Raw genomic sequence first — 19,680 nt, 5'->3', positions numbered from 1 at the left:
ACGTGAAAAGATGTTCAACATCACTAATCATCAGGGAAATGCAAATCAAAGTCACTATGAGCTATCACCTCATGCCTGTCAGAATGGCTAGGATGTGGAGAAAAGGGAGCTCTTGTACACTGTTGGTGGGGATGTAAATTGATGCAGCCACTGTGGAAAGCAGTATGGAGGTTTCTCAGAAAACTAAAAATAGAGCTACCACATGACCCAACAGTTTTACTCCTGGGTATATATCCAAAAAAACACAAAAACACTAATTTGAAAAGATAACATGCACCCCAATTTTCATAGCAGCATTATTTACAATTCCCAAGATATGGAACCAAACCTAAGTGTCCATCAACAGATGAATGGATAAAGACGATGTGGTATATATACATACAATGGAATACTAGTTAGCCATTAAGAAGAATGAAATTTTGCCATTTGCAATGATATGGATGGACTTGGAGGGTATTATGCTAAGTGAAATAAGTCAAAGATAAATACTGTATGATATCACTTATATTTGGAATCTAAAAAATACAACAAACTAGTGAATATAACAGCAAAAAACAAAAACAGACTCACAGATATAAAGAACAAACTAGTCACCAGTGGGGAAAGGGAAAGGGGGAGGGGCAATATAAGGGTATGGGCTGAAGAGGTGCACACTATTATGTATAAAATAAGCTACAAGGATATATTGTACAATAGAATATAGCCAGTATTTTATAATAACTATAAATGGAGTATAACCTTAACAAATTGTGAATCACTATGTTGTACACCTGTAACATATATTGTACATCAACTGTATTTCAATTAAAAAATAATAAATGAAAAAAGACAACAATGAAAATATAAGCATTCTTTTCTTTTCTGATAAAGGATGCATATCTACATGCATATATATATAGACATATATGTGTATAAACATGAATGCAAAACTACTGCAACTGTCATCCTTAATGCTATAATCTTTACCTTTAAGACCCAGAGCAAGCCACTTCTATTCAGCATTGTATATTCCATAATCATAAGAAGAGAGAAATAAAAGGCCTAAGAATGAAAAAAGAAGAAACAAACTTTTATTTACTCTGACATGATTATGTATGTGGAAGATCCAAAAATACACAAATTATTAGTATTGAAAAGAAAGTGGCATCTCTTAAGGTGGTGTTTGGAGCCTCTGAACCCTGGTTAAGTCACAGACCTCCAGTAAACCCAAACCTCAGTCTCATATTTGTTTTAAAAAAGGGGGAGTGGTGAGTGGATGGCTTCTAATGCAATGCTTATCAGTGTGGCTGTGAGGATTATAATCAAATAATGTACTTGGAAGTCTCCGGCAAAATGTTACCCCACAGTAGATATTCATTGATTAAGAAACACCAATCATCTGTGTGGTTAAGCACTTCCTCTTCCTTCAGGCTCTTATCTGGAAGTCATTTCTGAGGGAGCATCCCTGCTTAATTTTTTCTTCCTACCACTTAACTTAGCACTATCTAACGTAATATGTGCTATTTCTCATCTCTCTTCTCAGACATAAGCTCCAAGAGGAATTATTTTTGTTTGCAGAACCACCTGTGCCTGACCCATAATAAATGCTCGATAAATTTGTGTTGAATCAGTAGATAGATGGGTTAATTTACGCAGTCACCATCCTGCCCTGATCTGAGCTACTGCATTATAGTAGGTAATGGGGAGTATTTCCTAGGATACTAAATGGGAGGGGCCTTGGGACACCTTTTAAACCTCACCACCTGTCAGTCTCTTCCCTGTGGAGAGAGGGGAGGGTTGGAGATTAGATGTGTGACTATCAGAATTAGTAAGAAGGGTAATGGAGCGCACAAAATTTGGGAGGGAGATCCAGAAAAGGAGACGTGGGATACTGAAGGCAGACTCCGGGTATCCTGAGTTGGCATTCTGGGCCAGTGCTGCTCAAAGTGTCACTTGTCCACCTTGAAGAGGAACTTTTCTTTTCTCTACATAAAGACTTGCTTTTTGTAGAGACTCTCCAGCCCTGGATTTCTAGGCAGGATTTCTCAAAACTGTCCCACGTGTTTTTAACTGTTTTTTGTTTTGTTTTGTTTTGTTTTTTTGCGGTACGCGGGCCTCCCACCGCCGAGGCCTCTCCCACCGCGGAGCACAGGCTCCGGACGCGCAGGCCCAGCGGCCACGGCTCACGGGCCCAGCCGTTCCGCGGCACGCGGGATCCCCCCGGACCGGGGCATGAACCCGCGCCCCCCGCATCGGCAGGCGGACTCCCAACCACTGCGCCACCAGGGAAGCCCCTTAACTTTTTTTTTAAGCATAATTAAAGTCTCCCAACTGATTTACATGAAATAAGTAGTAGCATACAGACAGAATCACTATACTAACTGCTAATTAGATTGTGACTACACTTTCATAATGCCTAGTTCTTTTCTTTGAAACCCTTAACATACTGATTATTGTTTAATCTGTTATTTTTAATGATTTGCTCAACATCTCTTTCCCAGTCAAACTGTAAGCTCCATGAGGACAAAGGTCATGTTTGCCTTGCTTACTACCAGGTCCACAGAATGTATCATAGTGTACAGCACATAGTAGGCAGATGGTAAACATTGACTGCACTATCTAAAGATTGAGATTTATAGACATATTAGACCAAAGTGTAAATCACATCTTTCTTGACTAGGATTTTGCAGTTAATGAAACCTTTGCTACTGTTCCAGGTATAACTTGGAAAATTATTCTCATTCAGTCACTGAATTCAAGAAGACTCCTTACACTATCTCTTTCTGGCCTTAAGCTAACTGTCTGCTTTGAACTTTGAAAGCATACTTATGTCTGGGTCCCATTTCAGAATGTCTTATGTAAATGATTTATGGTGAAGTCCAGGCATAGATGTAATTGTAAAGGCCCCCAGGAATTATAGCCCACAAAGTAGAGACTCTACCCTCCACAAGCCATGTCTCTAATCTTCCCCAACATCTCTTACCAAAGAGCACAGGGCAGGGCTGTCTCCTCAGGGTTTTCTCTAAATGTCGGGCCTTCTCTTTAGCAAAAGTGGTCATAGTTGATTGCTGATCATCCAATTCATCAGTTGACTGCCTGATTCCTGGGCTTGGGAAGTGAGAATCTCACTTTTCAGCCAATTTGCTGCGTCCTGAGATCATTAGTGTAGAACCCCTTAGGTGGGGCATTTGTCAAATGCTCTATAAACTAGCAAATGTTTAAACATTATTAAAAGAAAAGAAAATGAAGCCCCAATAAAGTAAAACCTCAAGTAAAAGCTGACACAGAATATTAATCGTCAGCAGGATTTTCAGAATCTGCATCACAGAAGAGGCCCTTAGGGACGAAGAAAAATATAAAGTCCTCATTCACTGCCTCTTAAACAGGAGCCCCAGGCAACAGTGACTTTTCTGAAGGATTTGCTGCCGATGGAATGTGAAGATGTCTGTTGGCCCAATAGTTGAAAGCAAGAGACTGGCAGATGTCACTGACACACAGCTTTTAGAGTCGTTTATCAAAAAAAAAAAAAAATTGCTGTTCCTTCACTTGTGTTCATGAGACCGTGTAACATCTCCCAGAGCAGGAAGACCATTAAATTGATGGGTACAGTTTAGATGAGGGGAAGAAGGAAGAAAGCATAATGGCAGAAGGAAGAAAGCAGGAACACTCTAAGCACCAGAGAGAATTGTAGCAAAGACAAAAACAAGGAAATGGGTAAATGCGGGTTTATCACTTAAGGAAATTGCTGAATAGTTCTCCTACCTTTGGCCATGTACACATCCTTACCAACATTTGGTGTTGTCAGTCTTTTTAATTTTAACCATTCTGGTGAGGGTGAAATGGTACCTCTAGTTTCAGTTTTCATTTCCTTCATCTCCAATGATGTTAAACATTTTTTCAGGTGTTAATAGCTGTTTTTATATCTTCCTTTTTGAAATGTCTGTTCATCTTTAGCCCCCTCCCTGTTTTTTTTGAGTTCTCTCTCTCAGATCCTACTCAGGTCCACACACTCAGCTCCAGAAACCTCTATCAAAGAGGAAGTCATGTCAGTCCACCTCTTTCCTTCCCCTTTGCCTTATAAAACAAAAACAAACCAACAAAACAAACAAAATAGCCCAGTTTTTAGTTAGGTTGTTTGTCTTTTTATTATAGTTTTGTAGAAGTTCTTTTTATGTTATGGATAGAGATCTTCCATGGATTGCCTGTTTTCTTTCTTACTAGTCTTTTGATGAACAGAAGCATTTATGTTCGATGAACCCTGGTTTATCAGTTTTTTTGTTTATTACTTAAGAAATCTTTGCTATCTCCAGATCAGAAGGGTATTCTCCTATGCTTTCTTTTTCTATAGGTTTTATCGTTTTATATTTTACATTTAGGCCCATGATCCATCTTGAATTAAAGTTTGTGCATAGTTGTTTTAGAGGATTATGATCTTTTAAAATATATAAATATTTAGTTCTTTTGTCTTCAAAGCAGCTTGCTGGGATTGTGTGTGTGTGTGTGTGTGTGTGTGTGTGTGTGTTGGATTTATAGACCAGTTTTGGGAGAACAGAGATCGTAACAGTTTTGAGCTTTCAGAGCCATTAACAGTGTACATCTTTTGATTTCGGTAATGCTTTGTAGAGTGTAGAGGTCATGGACTTTTTTTTGGCTAGATTTAATCTTAGGCATGTAAAGTTTTTTATATTTCAATTTCCATTAGTTTTTGCTATTAGATAGAAATACAACTGATTTTTATATATAAACCTTGAGTCCTGCAATTTTGATGAACTGACTTATTCTATTGGGACTTTTTGTAGCTTCCATAAGGGTTTTCTGTGTACACAATAGTGTCTCTGACAATATCAATTTTCTTCTTCCTTCCCGATTATTTAATTAATTAATTCATTTATTTACGAACTGGCTAGAGTTTCTACCATGTTGTTGAATAAAAATAGTAAGAACAGGCATTTCTGCTTTGTTCCTATCTTAGATGGAAAAAGTTCAATGTTTCACAATTAAGTATGATTATAGACCAAGATTTTAAAAAATATAGGCCTTTTATCACATTGAAGAAATTACTTTCTATTGCTAGTTATGCTGAGAGTTTCTATCATAAAAGGGTATTGAGTTTTGTCCAGAAAACAAAGACTTTTTTCTGCATCTATTGAGATCATATGGTACTTCATTTTTACTCTGTTATCGTGGTGAGTTATGATTCACTTTGTTGATGGTTTCCTTTGCTATGCAAAAGACTGTAAGTTTGATTAGGTTTATTTTTGCTTTTGTTGCTTTTCTTTGGGTGTCAAATCCAAAAAAATCATCACCAACACCTATGTCAAGGAGCTTACTGCCTATGTTTTCTTCTAGGAATTTTCTTGTTTCCGGTCATTGAGATCTTTTTCTGCCTGTTTCAGAGTTGCACTAAAACCCCGCACCGAAGCCAGTCTTGTTTTGAGGATAGAAAATGCAAAGATGACTTCTGGGATTTGCATGCCCTGTCCTTCCCAGGGTTAACATTACAAGGTGGCAGAATTACAAGATGGCCTCAACTTGTACCTAGGGAGACTGTGGAAAGATCCCTAGTCCTATTTTATGAGGCTCATTCAGGATTAGAGTCTCAGCTTTAGAGGTCCGGTCCTCCGGGTGAAGACTTGGACTTCAGAGTTAGGCCTCTAGCACCTCTTCATGAATAAATTACCTCCTTTTAAAAGGCCATCAGAGCTATAATCCAGAAGTTCCCTTGGGGATTTGCTTAGGGAGGTCTTGAGTTTGCTACACTAGCAGAGATTTTAAGCAGGTACCTGGGGAAGTGGAACGTGGATACAGCAGTATGAAGTGTTAGAGCGGTTAGGTGGAGTACCATAAGTTTGGGGAAGGGTCCATAAAACTGAGATGGGTCCAAGTCACCTGGAGGTAGAGTTGTCATCCACGTGATTTCTAAACGTCTCTACCATTCCTGGTTCAGAGTTATCTCCCAGGCAGGGAGGGCGGAGATTATGTGAACAGCACTGGATCAGCTGACTAACCCCTCCTTTCTGCTGCCAAGGTTAGGGAGGGTGAGGAGAGACTGTCTAATGGTTTCCTCACAGAGGGAGGAGGGGCCCAAGGGCAAGAGGGGACAAACAGAACGGAAGATGGGCAGAACCACTCTCTTATTTCTCCCCAAGCCCCCAGCCAGATCCTTTCCTTCGCTGCCTGCGCATCAGGTCCCCTATGCGGGGGCAGGGCAGGGGTCTCGGCCCCGCAGCTTCTACAGGAGCAAGGATGGCGGGGCAGCAGGCGCTGCTTCTAGTCGGATTCCTACTGCCTGGCCTCCTGCTCTCAGAGGCTGCCAAAATCCTAACTCTGTCCCTGGTGGGTAAGTGTTTGGCCAAAGATCCAGAGACAGGCAAACGACACGTGGTGAGAGAGTCGTGTGTTTTTCCAGTCTGGAGCAGGTTTGTTACCTTGACCGGCGGATGAAAAGCGGGGAGCCATTTGTGCGGGTAGGAACGGGGCTGGGGCCAGAAGTTTGAGATCCAGCCCAGTGCAGGAGGCCCCCGGCCGCCTCCTCCAGGGCGCGGGCTGGACATTCAGAGGCTCACCCTAAACTTCTGGAGGGTGCACAGCAGTTGCCGGTAAAAACTGGGGCTAACTAGCGGTTTGCAGTTCTCGGAGGCCAAGGAAAGGTGCTCCTGGAGGCAGCAGTAATAATTTTCTGAGGGTGCCCAGGAGCCAAGGTGGAAGGGCGCATTGGTTGAGAGTCCGCCTGCCGATGCAGGGGACACGGGTTCGCGCCCCGGTCCGGGAAGATCCCACATGCCGCGGAGCGGCTGGGCCCATGAGCCATGGCCGCTGAGCCTGCGCGTCCGGAGCCTGTGCTCCGCAACGGGAGAGGCCACAACAGTGACAGGCCCGCGTACAGCAAAAAAAAAAAAAAATTAAGAAGTAGCTGCACACTTTTTCTCCTGCACCACCTGGAGCAGGTTTGTTACCCTGGCGGGCGGACGAAGAGGGAGGAGCAATTTGTGCGGGTCGGTGGGGGGCAGGGTAGGTACTCCATCCCTCTAACCCCAGTCTCCAAACCCTTGCCATTTGCCATTAATTTCTCTCCTGATTTAGCTTTCTCTGCTGCTGAGACCCTTAGATTCAAGCAAAGTGCCTGTGTTGGTGTGGGTTCGAAGAGGAGACCTTAGTGAGATGGAGCTTGCCCCTCTCCCAAGGATTGAGCTTATGTTTCCTTAGGATCCCAGGATTGTCCTCGGATAGACGATGTCCCAGCCACTCATGCATATAGGATCCTGCAGGCCCATCCCATGGACCCCACAGTTATCCTGCAAGTCTATCCCCAAGTCTTAATGGATGTGAAACATTCAGGCCCCAACTGAGAAACTTCCTGCCAAATATATTTGAACTGCAAGCATTTTGGCTCCAACTGATAGCTCCACGTCCTTCTGCTGCAATGGTTGCTTCTTGGACTTATTCAAGCACCCATATTTCTGGCTCCTACTCTTGCATACTTTCCAAAGAGAAGGATCCCAGAAGTAGCTCTGATTGCTTGTCCATTAGGATCCCTTCACACTCACATGCACGGTGCCATGCCACAATTTCCACCAGTGCAGTTATTTCTTTAGGACATGGTGTCTCCATAAGTCCCGGCTGAAATGCAGTATGTACCTTAGGATCAGGAACCCCTTAGGGCCTAAGCCCCGAGAAGCTTATCACACTGACATGGAGGCCAGAGTTACAAGAGGAAATCTTTGATGGAGGTTTGCCACTTGTCAAGGAGCTGGGCCAGCAGGCTCTGGGTGAGTGGGCTAGGGCTTACTGAGAATGCGATGGAGAGACTGACTGATGACGCTCATTTCCTCTACTCCCTGGCAACTTCCTGCTTCCCTACCCCTCCTCTCCTGGATTTGTCAGCCCATCAGTCTTAGAATCTCTACTCTCATCATTACAAAAATGAAGTTGTGCACTGTTCCTAGGTGGAAGCCATTTTCTACTGATGAATCGGGTCTCTCAGATTCTTCAAGATCATGGTCGTAATGTCACCATGCCTCTCCAGAGAGGAAATTTATTGCCACCAGGTATCTTCCCCACTAATTCTTGATTGGGTGTATTCCAGGCAAGGAACAGCAATAGCAATGCCTTTTGCATAGAGGGTCTTTTCAAAGAGTTTCTTCAAATGTAACTGGACTGAAAGAATGAAAAGGGCGAGTGTGTGCATGTGTGTGTTTGTGTGTGTGTCTATGTAAGGTGTAGGAAAACTTCCTGGCTCTTTCCACCAGGACTCCATGCTCTGTAGTTCTATGTTCTCCTCCTGTACCTGACTTCCAGTCCATCTCAAGCAACCCTCCACACATTATCACAGACCATTTTGGTAATGCTACTTTATAACTTGGCTTGAAAACCTGTTGAACAGATGTGTTATCCATGTATAAGATTTCTAATAGGTAAGGATCACTTTTTTCTATGGCATAGATGACTTCTCCTCTTATGGTATCTGAAATTTAAGGAAGTTTTCTCAGGAGGTCCCTTATTTACGCAACTAAGATCAGAATCTACCATTGAGATGATCTTGTTTTCTTGAAAATTAGTGACTGCCTGTGAGTTTGTGCATACTGATGTCGGAAGTGCCTAAATCCAAAGAGTTTAGCTAGAATGAGCTCCTAAATCTTAGTAACTCCTCTCTATTGACAGAAAAGGAAACAGCAGCCCTAAGAACTTGAACAATTTACTCAGGGTCACACGGCAGGTTAATAAGTGTGTTGGGTGGGTTTAGGACTTTAAGCTCTGGATTGCTCATTCTGAAGTGTTGCTCAGGCTTTGATTTAAGAAAAAAAATGCAGTATTAAGCGGACTCTTTGAAGAATAAAATTGTGAGAAATTATAAAACTTTGAAGGTGACTTCAGGCTTTGTAATTGTTCAGATTGTTTTAAAATCTTTTTCTGTCGAAATTTCTTTTATGTTTTTTATTGTGATAAAATATACATTACATGAAATTGACCACTGTAACCATTTTTGTATAGAGTTTAGTGACTTTAAGTACATTCACACAGTTGTGCAACTATCTCTGCCATCCACCTCCAGAACTTTTTTATCATTGCAAACTAGAACTCTGTACCCATTAAAAATAACTGCTCATTACCCATTGCCCCAGCCCCTGGTAAACACTATTCTACATTACTTCTCTAGTAATTTGACTGTTCTATATACCTTATATAGGTGGAATCATACAATATTTGTCTTTTGTATCTTGCACATTTCACTTAGCATAATATCTTTTAGGCTCATTCATGTTGGAGTATGTATCAGAATTTTCTCCCTTTTTAAGGCTGAATAACATTTTATTGAATGTATATACCATATTTTATTTGTCTATTCATTTGTTGATGGACATTTCTGTTGTTTCCACCTTTTGGATATGTTAGTAATGCTGCCATGAACATTGGTGTACAAATATCTGTTTGAGTCCCTACTTAAAACCATTCTAATCACCTTCTAGATTAAGTTCTATATGCTTCACTGAGCATCTTTTATATGCGTATCCTTTTGCACTTTCCTTGATAGCAGATCTGATGAAATAGCTGTAGTGTATTAAGATCTAATTTTTAAAATTGTAATTTAATCTAATGAAAATTTTAAATTAAATTAATTTAAATTAAAATTTTAGATTAAAAAATACATTTGGCATGAACTTTGAGAAACTACTGAACTTCTACCCCTTTAACAAATGTATGTACATCAAAATCTATAAACAATTCAGGGAGTTTTTAGATCCATTCAGTCTTATTCTTAGGTTCCATGTTTAAGTGTCTAGGGTTTCTTTCAATATTCCCTAATCATGGGCATTCCTGAGGCTTTGAAACAGCATATTCATTCTTTTTTTTTTTTTTTTTTGCTGTACGCGGGCCTCTCACTGTTGTGGCCTCTCCCGTTGCGGAGCACAGGCTCCGGACGCGCAGGCTCAGCGGCCATGGCTCATGGGCCCAGCCGCTCCGTGGCATGTGGGATCTTCCCGGACCGGGGCACGAACCCGTGTCCCCTGCATCGGCAGGCGGACCCTCAACCACTGTGCCACCAGGGAAGCCCCAGCATATTCATTCTTTACTTCATTAGAAGAGCTAGGCTAGGTGTCTGCAAATCTGGAAAATACATGATTAGGTTATTATTTCTGACCTGATGCTCATTTCAGTGTATGGAATATTTGAACCATTTATTAACTATTAATTTGAACACACCCATCTTGCTTATTTATTAACAACTTTAGTTGAAGAAATAACCTCAGTGGCACTGAAGAAACAAAGATCACTAATAATCATACTTGTGGATTCATAAGCTCCAATCGTTATGTGGAATCACAATTGGGTTATTGATAGAGGCTGAAAGGATATTGAGGTCATGATAGAAAAAGCCTAGATTGCCTTGAACACACTGTTAGTGGAAATGCAGACGTTAAAACTCTGCAAATGAGGACTGCCTCCAAGGGCAATGGCTGCCCTTGCCCTGTTCAGATGCAGGGCTGTGTCTGAGCCGCTTCGTTCCCCCGAAGTGCACACTCTCCTCGGCAACAGCAGCCTTCACTCTAGTGGGGACCGCACTGGAGCAGGAGCCTAGTGCTGGCCTGGTGTGCACTGGGCTGGTCCCGGGAAACCGGCCAGATCCCCAAGAGTTTCAACCTGCTTCCTCTGCTTTGTTCCTGGGAGTGAGCAGGCGTGTATACACACTCTTCACAAGTGAAGCCTTGGTTTCTTACAGCCCTCTGGTAAGTCCCACTGGTTTTCAAACCAGCTAAGGGGATTCATCTTCCCCGTGTGGGACCCCAGGGCATGATAACTTTTATGGAGAACAAAGAAGAACTCTGAGGATGAAGCAGTAAGCCCAGAGGCTAGAGCTTCAATCTCACAGGGCTGAGTTTCAAATCACAGAGGATTGTTTCCAGTCCTTAATAAGAAATTTTGACATCCAAATGGGCCAACAATATTAGTTGGCCCATTTGGATGTCAGAATTTCTTACGACCAGTGACTGATGTTTTCCTTCCACTTTGTTGCATTTAGATTAATAAAATCAGTAACCAGTGTCTTATACCTGCCCCACTATTGTTTCTTGGAAGCAGAAAACTTGTTTCCTGATTTCATAGGTCCACAGATTGAGAGAAATTTTGCCTCTGGGTTGATCATACCCAGACTCTCACCCACACTTATTAAATTATTTGGATGTTATAATTTGGGACATTTGAGCCAATGGTATTTAGATGAGATTTTGAACTATGAGTTGGTAGTGTAAAAGTTTGAGACCTTTTGGGATGTTGAGATGGGGTGAATGCATTTTGCATGTGGGATGTACGTGAGTGTTTGAGGTGCAGAGAGCAGAACATAATAATAGGCAGATAATGCCCCCCCACCCCCAGCCCAGAGATATCCATGTTCTAATTCTTGGAACCAGTGAATGTTCTACCTTACAAGGCAAAGGGACTTTGCAGATGTGATTGATATAAGGATCTTGAGATGGGGAGATTATCCTGGATTATCCAGGTGGAGTCAGTGTAATTACAAGAGTTCTTCTAAATGAAGGAAGATAACAGGAGAGTAACAGAAGGAATGTGATGGTGGAAGGAAAAGTCAGAGTGTGATTGCCAATTGGAAGGAGGCTATAAGCCAAGGAATGCAGGCAGTCACTAAAAGCTGGAAGAGGCAAGGAAACGATTGTCCCCTTGAGCCTCCAGAAGGAATGCAGGCCAGCCCACATCTTGCTTTTACTCACATAGGACCCATTTTGGACTTCTGATATCCAGAACTGTAAGATAATAAGCTTGTGGGTTTTTTGCCACTAAGTTTACAGTAAATCTTTGCAGCAACAATAGGAAACCCATGCAGCCATCATAGGTGGTCAGGTCACTCCAGGAGGCAGGAGAGCAGGTTGCTAAAGGCAATTTTGAGGGGCACTAATTACAGTACCTACTATATTGTGATTTGGACAAATTCTAGATGTTTTGTTATTTGGGACCGTATCCAAAGTGGGCTGATTTTCAAGCAATGAGCATACATGGACTTAAGTAAAACGTATAAGTGAGAAATATGTTGTCTCCAGAATGCAAAAGAACTAAAAGATGTTGGACCCGTTGAAATATTATGGTGTCAATAGTTGTTTCTTGACAATGTCAGTGATAGAAAAACAGACTGACCAAATCTTTCCCAGGAATTTCGCTTAGGTACTGGGTCTTGAGCTTTGTGTGGGGACAATGGCACATCCCTTCATGTGAACTACTTTGAGAATGTTTCTGCCTTGAGTGAGTGTGTGAAATGAATCTCCTTGGAGGAGGATGTCCTTAATGTAATTAATACCTATGCTCCTGGGGAAAGTTGGATGTGGTTAATATTTTGCCAACAAAGATTGTGGCCAATGGTAGAGCTGTTGAAATGTCCCATTGGCAACCAGTTAGAGGTATACTGTGCCTCTTCCAAGGTGAAGGCAAACTGCAGTTGAGAGCCTGGTAAAATAGGTACTGAACAGAACATATTAGCCAAATCTATGACTGCCAAGTATTTTTTAGTAGATCCTTGGATAGAGTCAGTCATTTCACTGAGGTTGGATATGGGAGCTGTAATGTGTGGGACCATGCAATGATCTGTTCCCAGTCACTATGCACAATTTGGTTGGACGTCATGACTGATGTAGGCACAAATGCATTAAGAAGAGTATGGAAGGTTTATTACTCAAATAACAAGGACTTTTTGAAAGAACAGGACAGGTTCCCAAGCCCCTGAAAAATGGCTATCGAGAGTAGGGAGGGATGACTAGCTTGAATTTTTATTGTGGGCAGGGGGTTGGGATGTGGTGAGGGTTCCGCCTCATGGGCCTGACTTGCATGGTTTGAAACTCCCACTTAGGGCCACAAGAGGGAGCATGCAGGCTTTCTTACCAGTTTGCCCAGGTAATGCACAGAAGAGGGAATGGGAGATAGGGCTTGAAGCCTGCTAGCGGTCAAACATCAGCATCAAACAGCAAACTCATGGGTAATCGAGGAGAAGCCAAGTTGGTACGTAGAGGTGCAGAAGATTACTATTTTAATTAAGCCATTCAGTACTTCCTACTGAATCACAAACTATTTGGATATATCACTTTAAATAATGAAGTTGAATTTTTCTAAAACAAAAAGAGCAGAGGCTCTGGAATCAACCTTGACAAATTATCTTAAACTAATTAACTTTATTTTCTCAGCAATAAAATGAGACAAATAGCTATACATTCAATTAAGGCTTTAAATGGAAGTTTCCATAATTTAAACTAAAAAGCATTCCTGAATCATTGTAAGGCTCTCAAGAAATACTTTCACATACAAGATTGAATAAGAAAGCAACCAAATGGAACAAAAACAATTCAAAAGACACAATCGAATGTCGGTATCATCATTCTAATGTTAATCCATGTTGTGTGACACATTTAACATTTAACCCATTGGTGTTTCTTAGGTTTTACAGAGGAGGAGAAATCATACAAAGTTATTAACTGGTTTCTACCTGAAGATGATAACAAAGAATTTAAGAAGTCTTTTCATTTCTTTATGGAAGAAACTTTTGAGGGCAGGTAATTTTTTAAATTATTTGAACTGAAGAGTCACAGTTTTGGTAATATAAGTGAATGGGTGGATGCTTGGACTGAGGATGTGATAAAGGGATGGTTGGATCGATGGAGAGGGGGAGGGAGAGAGGGGTGAATGATGATAATAGTTGGGTAAACAAGTATTTCACACCAAATCCTCCATTCCAGCCATTGGAGGCTTTCCCTTGCTCTGTCCTTCCTCTCTTCTACTATAAGCATGAAGGCATTCCTGTAGCAGCTGGGAGGTAGTTTCTTCTGGGACTTCCTTGCAACACTTCACTTACAATCTTTGTCTATAATCTCCCCAACACAGAAGCATAGGTGCCTCAACCTCTCACTGTTGGTAGGGAAATCAAAGACACCTTTCCATTTATTTTTTTCCTTTCTCCTCACATGTATTTATTAATGGAGGAGACTTTTAAACAATGATTTTGTAGAAGTTGAGCTTCTGGCCATGTAAAGTCCTTTTAAAATGCAATCAGCCTCGTGCAAAATAAGACATGAAGCTGACTCCTTTTGCTTCATCTGGAATGGAAAGGAACACATAACTCCTTACTCATAGACATAGAAGTGAAAAGACAGAAATCCATGCCTATCTGGATTAATTACAGAGGACTAGTCCCCTCTTTTCTTCCTGAAAATCTATTTACTAATAAAGGTACTGCTTAAATCTGACTATTTCCATAAAACCTCCTTTCCTCACTCAAACTGGAAGACCATAGTCCCTCTGGGATAGGTCTGACCTAACCTACTCATCTGATACTTAGTCTGTATCGTCTTGCGACGTTATTTATACATTTTAAGTATATGCTTTGTCTGTTCTCCCCTAATTTCATATTTTTGAGGACAGATATAGGTAACCATGCATTCTTGATATTTTTCTATTTGTTAGCTTAACTTTAACTATGATTAGCAAATTATATTCTAGGAATTTTTACAACATTACTGAAGTTATCCAAAAGTTTTAGTAACCACTCCTTTGTTACGTGAAATCTTTAAAACACAGCAGGGGATGATTTGAGCCAATCACTTTCATTGCGTGACTTGAAGTTAACCCTGAAGATCAGGCAGAGATATGTATATTGCTAATGACTTCTCAGCCTCTGTGCAATCTCTACCTGGGGCACAATGGTGCAATGGTGGAAAATTATAACTATGCCAGGGTACCGATTCTCTTGGTCCTCCATGCAGCCAGGAGGGCTCTGATGTCTCGAGTCCTTGCACTTATTACCTCTAGTATCTTAGAGTGCAGATGGGTATCCTATTTCCCCATATGTTGTACAAACAGGAAACAGAGTCATAATCTATATAGGCAGTGATGGGAAAGCGTTGCAAGAAGATAGGTTCCTGGAATAATCCCATAGGCAATGTCTTAATTACATGTCAGAAAGCTTTGCCATTATCTTCTCTGCATACCTTAGCCTGCACTGAAGTGGAAAGGCTAATCATATGTTTCAGATCCAGGTTTTTTTTTCCTTTGTTTAACCTCTGGGCTAGCTGAGATTTTGTTCTAATATGATCAAATAATCCCTTGGGTGAGGAAATCTGTCATATGTGAATACACAGTAATTTTTAAAAAATAGCCTACATTGTCAATATTTATGGGATTGTGTCATCAAGTGCCTTGCACTGTTTTGCTAAGTAAACAAGAAAACCACTCATAAAAGTTCAGTATGTAAGTGAAGTTTAAGGAAAGTGTCGCAGAATTTATCAAGTAGAAAGAGTTCTGTGAGGTCTGCTGTGGTCAAAGAAGCCTCCCAGAGCAGAAGCCCCATTGATGGCAGTTCATTTTCAGTTAACATAATGCATCTGTGCCCATGGATTTCAGGAATGGAGAGTTCAAAGATATATTTTCTAAGAACTGGCATAGAGAGTGCTGGGGATTTGAAGCAGTGAGGAAAGGGAGGGGGGACGAAGGGAACACTCTCAAGAGCAGAACATCTGCCCAGAGTGACTAAGGTACATATTTATGGACAGTGGTAGAATAGGATGGCTGCTGTTGGGTGTGGTCTTACCTACCTGGAATATTTTCTTTGTATCCCAAGATTCTTTTTTTTTAATTGACGTATAGTTGATGTACAGTGTTTGAGGTATTCAGCAAAGTGATTCAGTTCAGTTATGCATATATATGTGTATATATATATATATATATATATATATATTATTTTTCAGATTCTTTTCCGTTATAGGTTATTACAAGATATTGAACATAGTTTCCTGTGCTACACAGTAGACCTCTGTTATCTATTTTATATATAGTAACATGTATCTGTTAATCCCAAATTTCCAATTTATCCCTTCCCCTGCGTTCCCCTTTGGTAACCATAAGTTTGTTTTCTATGTCTGTGAGTCTATTTCTGTTTTGTAAATAAGTTCATCTGTATTATTTTTTAAGATTCCACATATAAGTGATATCATGATATTTGTCTTTGTCTGACTTACTTCACTTAGTATGATAATCTCAATGTCCATCCATGTTGCTGCAAATGACATTATTTCATTCTTTTTTATGGTGGAATAATAGTCCATTGTATACGTATAACACATCTTCTTTATCCATTCATCTGTCAGTGGACCAAGATTCTTTTATGTATTGTGATATTAACACTTCCAATGAATATTTATCATTTATTTATTTTTCTTACAGAAGCACATTTGAACACGTTTTAGCTATTTTGGAGCAACTAGGGCTTCCGTGCAGTCATTTGCTAAGGAGAAATGATACTATGAATTCTTTAAAGAATGAGAACTTTTGGGCTTCCCTGGTGGCGCAGTGGTTGAGAGTCCGCCTGCTGATGCAGGGGACACAGGGTCGTGCCCTGGTCCGTGAGAGTCCCACATGCCGCGGAGTGGCTGGGCCCGTGAGCCTGCGCATCCAGAGCCTGTGCTCCGCAACGGGAGAGGCCACAACAGTGAGAGGCCCGCGTACCGCAAAAAAAAAAAAAAAGAATGAGAACTTTGACCTGGTGATAGTGGAAATTTTTGACTACTGGCCTTTCTTGGTTGCTGAGAAGCTTGGAAAGCCAGCCCCCTGTCTTATGTGCCAGTATTCTATTCCTTGTTAACTGACCACACGGACTAATGGGGCTGAGTAAAGAATTCCCTGATGTTCTTTGATGTTCCTGATGTTCTTTTGCCCTTCATTCTTTTCTATCCCAGGCCTAATGTCTGTAGCCATCAAAGTCACAGTGACCTACTGCTTTTGGTCTTGAACAAGGTCACCACAAAATAATCCTAAACAATCTGTGAGCTCTGAGAACGCATACCAGGGCGCACATTGCCACTGTATTCAGTGGCTTTATGTGCACATGTTCACCCATGTTCCCTTACACACTCACGTACACACAGACACACACACATATCTTCCTTAGCTACTAAGGTGTGAGCAACTCATACATTCACGATACTGATGCCAATGTACCTGAGTGCCAAGCTGAGCAACCTCCTGGCCAGTTATTTGGCACACTGAGTCTCTGATACCAGAGAATTTTCTCACCCACAACAGGTTATCTCTGTGCCTAGTGCTGCTTCTTAGAGACCCCTCACTGCCATAGCCACTGACTGGATCAGAGGCTCATAACCAAGATTATGACAAAATAATCTGTAGAATTTTAAAAACATTCCTGTTTCCACGTCTGCAAATGTATTTCTTTAAGTCTTGGACATGGGATATGATTCTCATTTCAAAGAAGAAACAAGGAGGTTCTCATGCACATCCCAGTTGGCCAGCACAGGCTGAGATGAACTCTTCATTATCAACAATCACCTTAGTTAGCTCTAAGTAAGCAAAGGCTAGCAAATACTGATGTGCAGAGTCCAGTCTTTGCTGTCAAGTGGCTTCTCATTTATTTAAAGAGAACAACACATACAGTGTAAGTTTTAGAGTGCTACATGAGTTGTGATGTCAATGAATGTGTCGGGAATTCAGAGAAGAGGGATATTATTTGGTGGGTGAGAAAAGTTTGCTCAAGGAAAGGAAGAGACAGAGAGAGACAGAGACAGACATAGGGAAACACAAAGAGAAAACAGATGAGAGAAGCAAAGAGACATGAGGGGATAGAGAGAAGGAATGGAATGATGGAATGGATAGATGGAATGATGGATGGATGGATGGATGGATGGATGGAGATATCTGCCTTGCTTAGCACTATTCTCTACAGAATTCCCTGGGTTCTGGCTGAGTCTTCCCTGGGTTCTGGCTGAGTCAAGGAGTCTCTATACAAAGGCAAGGCTTGGAATCCTTGGGTGTGTAGCAAGCAAAGTCATCTTCACAATGGCTCCAACACACTTTAAGTCCCATTGGTATTTTCTTCTGCCTTTTCTGCTTTCCTTGTTCTGAAACTTTTCATCCTGAAGTGTTCTGCTGCCTTTGTTATTTGCAACAGGGCACCCTCACGTCCACCTTTTTGTCACCCATGGTGGGATAAATAGTGTCATGGAGGCCATCCAACATGGCCTGCTCATGGTGGAGATTCCCCTCTTTGGGGACCAGCCTGAAAACCTGCTCTGAGTAGATGCCAAAAATTTTGGTGTCTCCATCCAGTTAAAGCAGATCAAGGCTGAGACATTGGCTCTGAACATGAAGCAGGTCATAGAGGACAAGAGGTGTGCAGCTCTCTGGGCTTGTGGTTACTCACACTGAATGAAGATGTAAACCACAACGGGCACCGTGTGGGTCTTTTTTGCAATAAAACTGAAATTTCCAGGACGTGAAATAATATGTGTGTGATGCTAACAGCTGACTTATTTCCTATGAGAGGACGACTAGAGCAGTTTAGATTAGATGATGAGAATGATTTTATGCCTTCTAGTTGTGAGGAACCCGAACTACTGACACAGGGTGTCTTTGAGAGGTCTTCTACTTTGGAGGTGCTTATAGTAGAATTCCAACTGAGGCAGGAAGTTGCCTTTCTGTTCCCAATATCCCACACTGCTCCCCACCTCAGCCGTTTTGACTGTGCTGCTCCCTAGAAAACACATTCCCTTCTCTTCACAGGGTTGGCTCCTTCATGACATCGAGGCCTCATCCCAATGCCACCTGCTCAGAGAGACTGTCTTTCTCTGATAGTCCCAAAGCCTTCTCTCCTATCCACCCCAATTATAGCATATTATTTTTTTCTTAGCACGTCACAGGATCTGTAATTGCCCATTTCTTTATGTTTTAATATATTGGCTGTCCCCCACACTAGAAAGTAGAGAGTAAGCTCACCCAGGACAACAGCGCATGTCTCCTCTTTTCTGCTATGTTTCCAGGGTTCAGCACAGGGCTTGCCACAAAGTAAGTTTGAATGGATTCCTGTTAAGTGAGTAAATACAAAGGGGCCCATTGACCTCTTAAGAAATTTTCCAACCAGCGCAGTAATCTCATATGAAGAGGAAAAATATATTTTCTTTCTTATAATGAAGAAGGACTAAAAAACTTAGAGCTTCAAGGGCGCAAACCCGAATCATATCTCAAGACTTAGCATTACTGCACAACGTTATGGCACATAGGAGACCTGTAAGTAATTCCTGTTAGGTGACTGAATAATAACCACATTGCATGTGACTCCTAACCCCAGAAAAGTTGTTAAGCTCTGGGGGTCAGATAACCCAGAAACTTTATGCATATTTGGTATCTCACGTGTTTAAAATATTCATTTTCTGATGAATGGCTTCGTAACTTTCACTGGATTTTCAAAGACCTAAACCCCAAATGTGCATGATCCACTGGCCCTGTGAAGGAGTCATCTGGGCTGGGATGGTCCACAGACATTGGTCATCAGGGCTGGCTACATAATTCATGTGCCCTTATGTGAAATGTGGAGACCCTTGTCATAAAGTTTAAGGATTTCAAGAGGGTGACAGCAGAGAATTAAATCAAGCACAGGCCCATTTAAGGGTGGGGCCCTGTGCAAATATGCAGGCTCATAGCCCATGAAGCCAGTGCTGGTCAACATGATGCTTTGAAGGAGCAGGAAAGCGCAGATGTCTTCCTGGGCTACAGTCCCCAGAGTCACATTTGTTATCTAGCCCAGACACCAGCTCAAAGTAGATGCTCAATAAATATAATGGTTTCCTGTAGCATATCTTAAGCCTCCTTGGGGTAGAGATTAGTCCTTACAGACTTAGTCACTGTTTTTATAGTTTAGCACTC

At 41.5% G+C, this 19,680-nt stretch overlaps 1 protein-coding gene across 1 annotated transcript in view; it reads left to right on the top strand.

Annotated features, from left to right (window-relative positions):
• The first annotated feature begins 5,141 nt into the window (after window positions 1–5,141).
• The window catches only part of UGT3A2 (UDP glycosyltransferase family 3 member A2), a 28,520-nt gene continuing 13,981 nt past the window's right edge, over window positions 5,142–19,680 (top strand). Inside the window, 6 exon segments of the mRNA XM_089908553.1 lie at window positions 5,142–6,319; window positions 7,926–8,027; window positions 13,415–13,529; window positions 16,192–16,568; window positions 16,571–16,771; window positions 17,930–18,153. Coding sequence (XP_089764679.1) covers window positions 6,175–6,319; window positions 7,926–8,027; window positions 13,415–13,529; window positions 16,192–16,568; window positions 16,571–16,771; window positions 17,930–18,153 — 1,164 coding nt within the window. The 5' untranslated portion in view covers window positions 5,142–6,174.

This window comes from Delphinapterus leucas, chromosome 3 (assembly GCF_059928025.1).
Source record: "Delphinapterus leucas isolate spDelLeu-1000000601 "Yukka" chromosome 3, BTC_Dleu_Yukka2, whole genome shotgun sequence".
NCBI lineage: Eukaryota > Metazoa > Chordata > Mammalia > Artiodactyla > Monodontidae > Delphinapterus > Delphinapterus leucas.
This window is presented reverse-complemented; position numbering and strand designations above follow the sequence as displayed.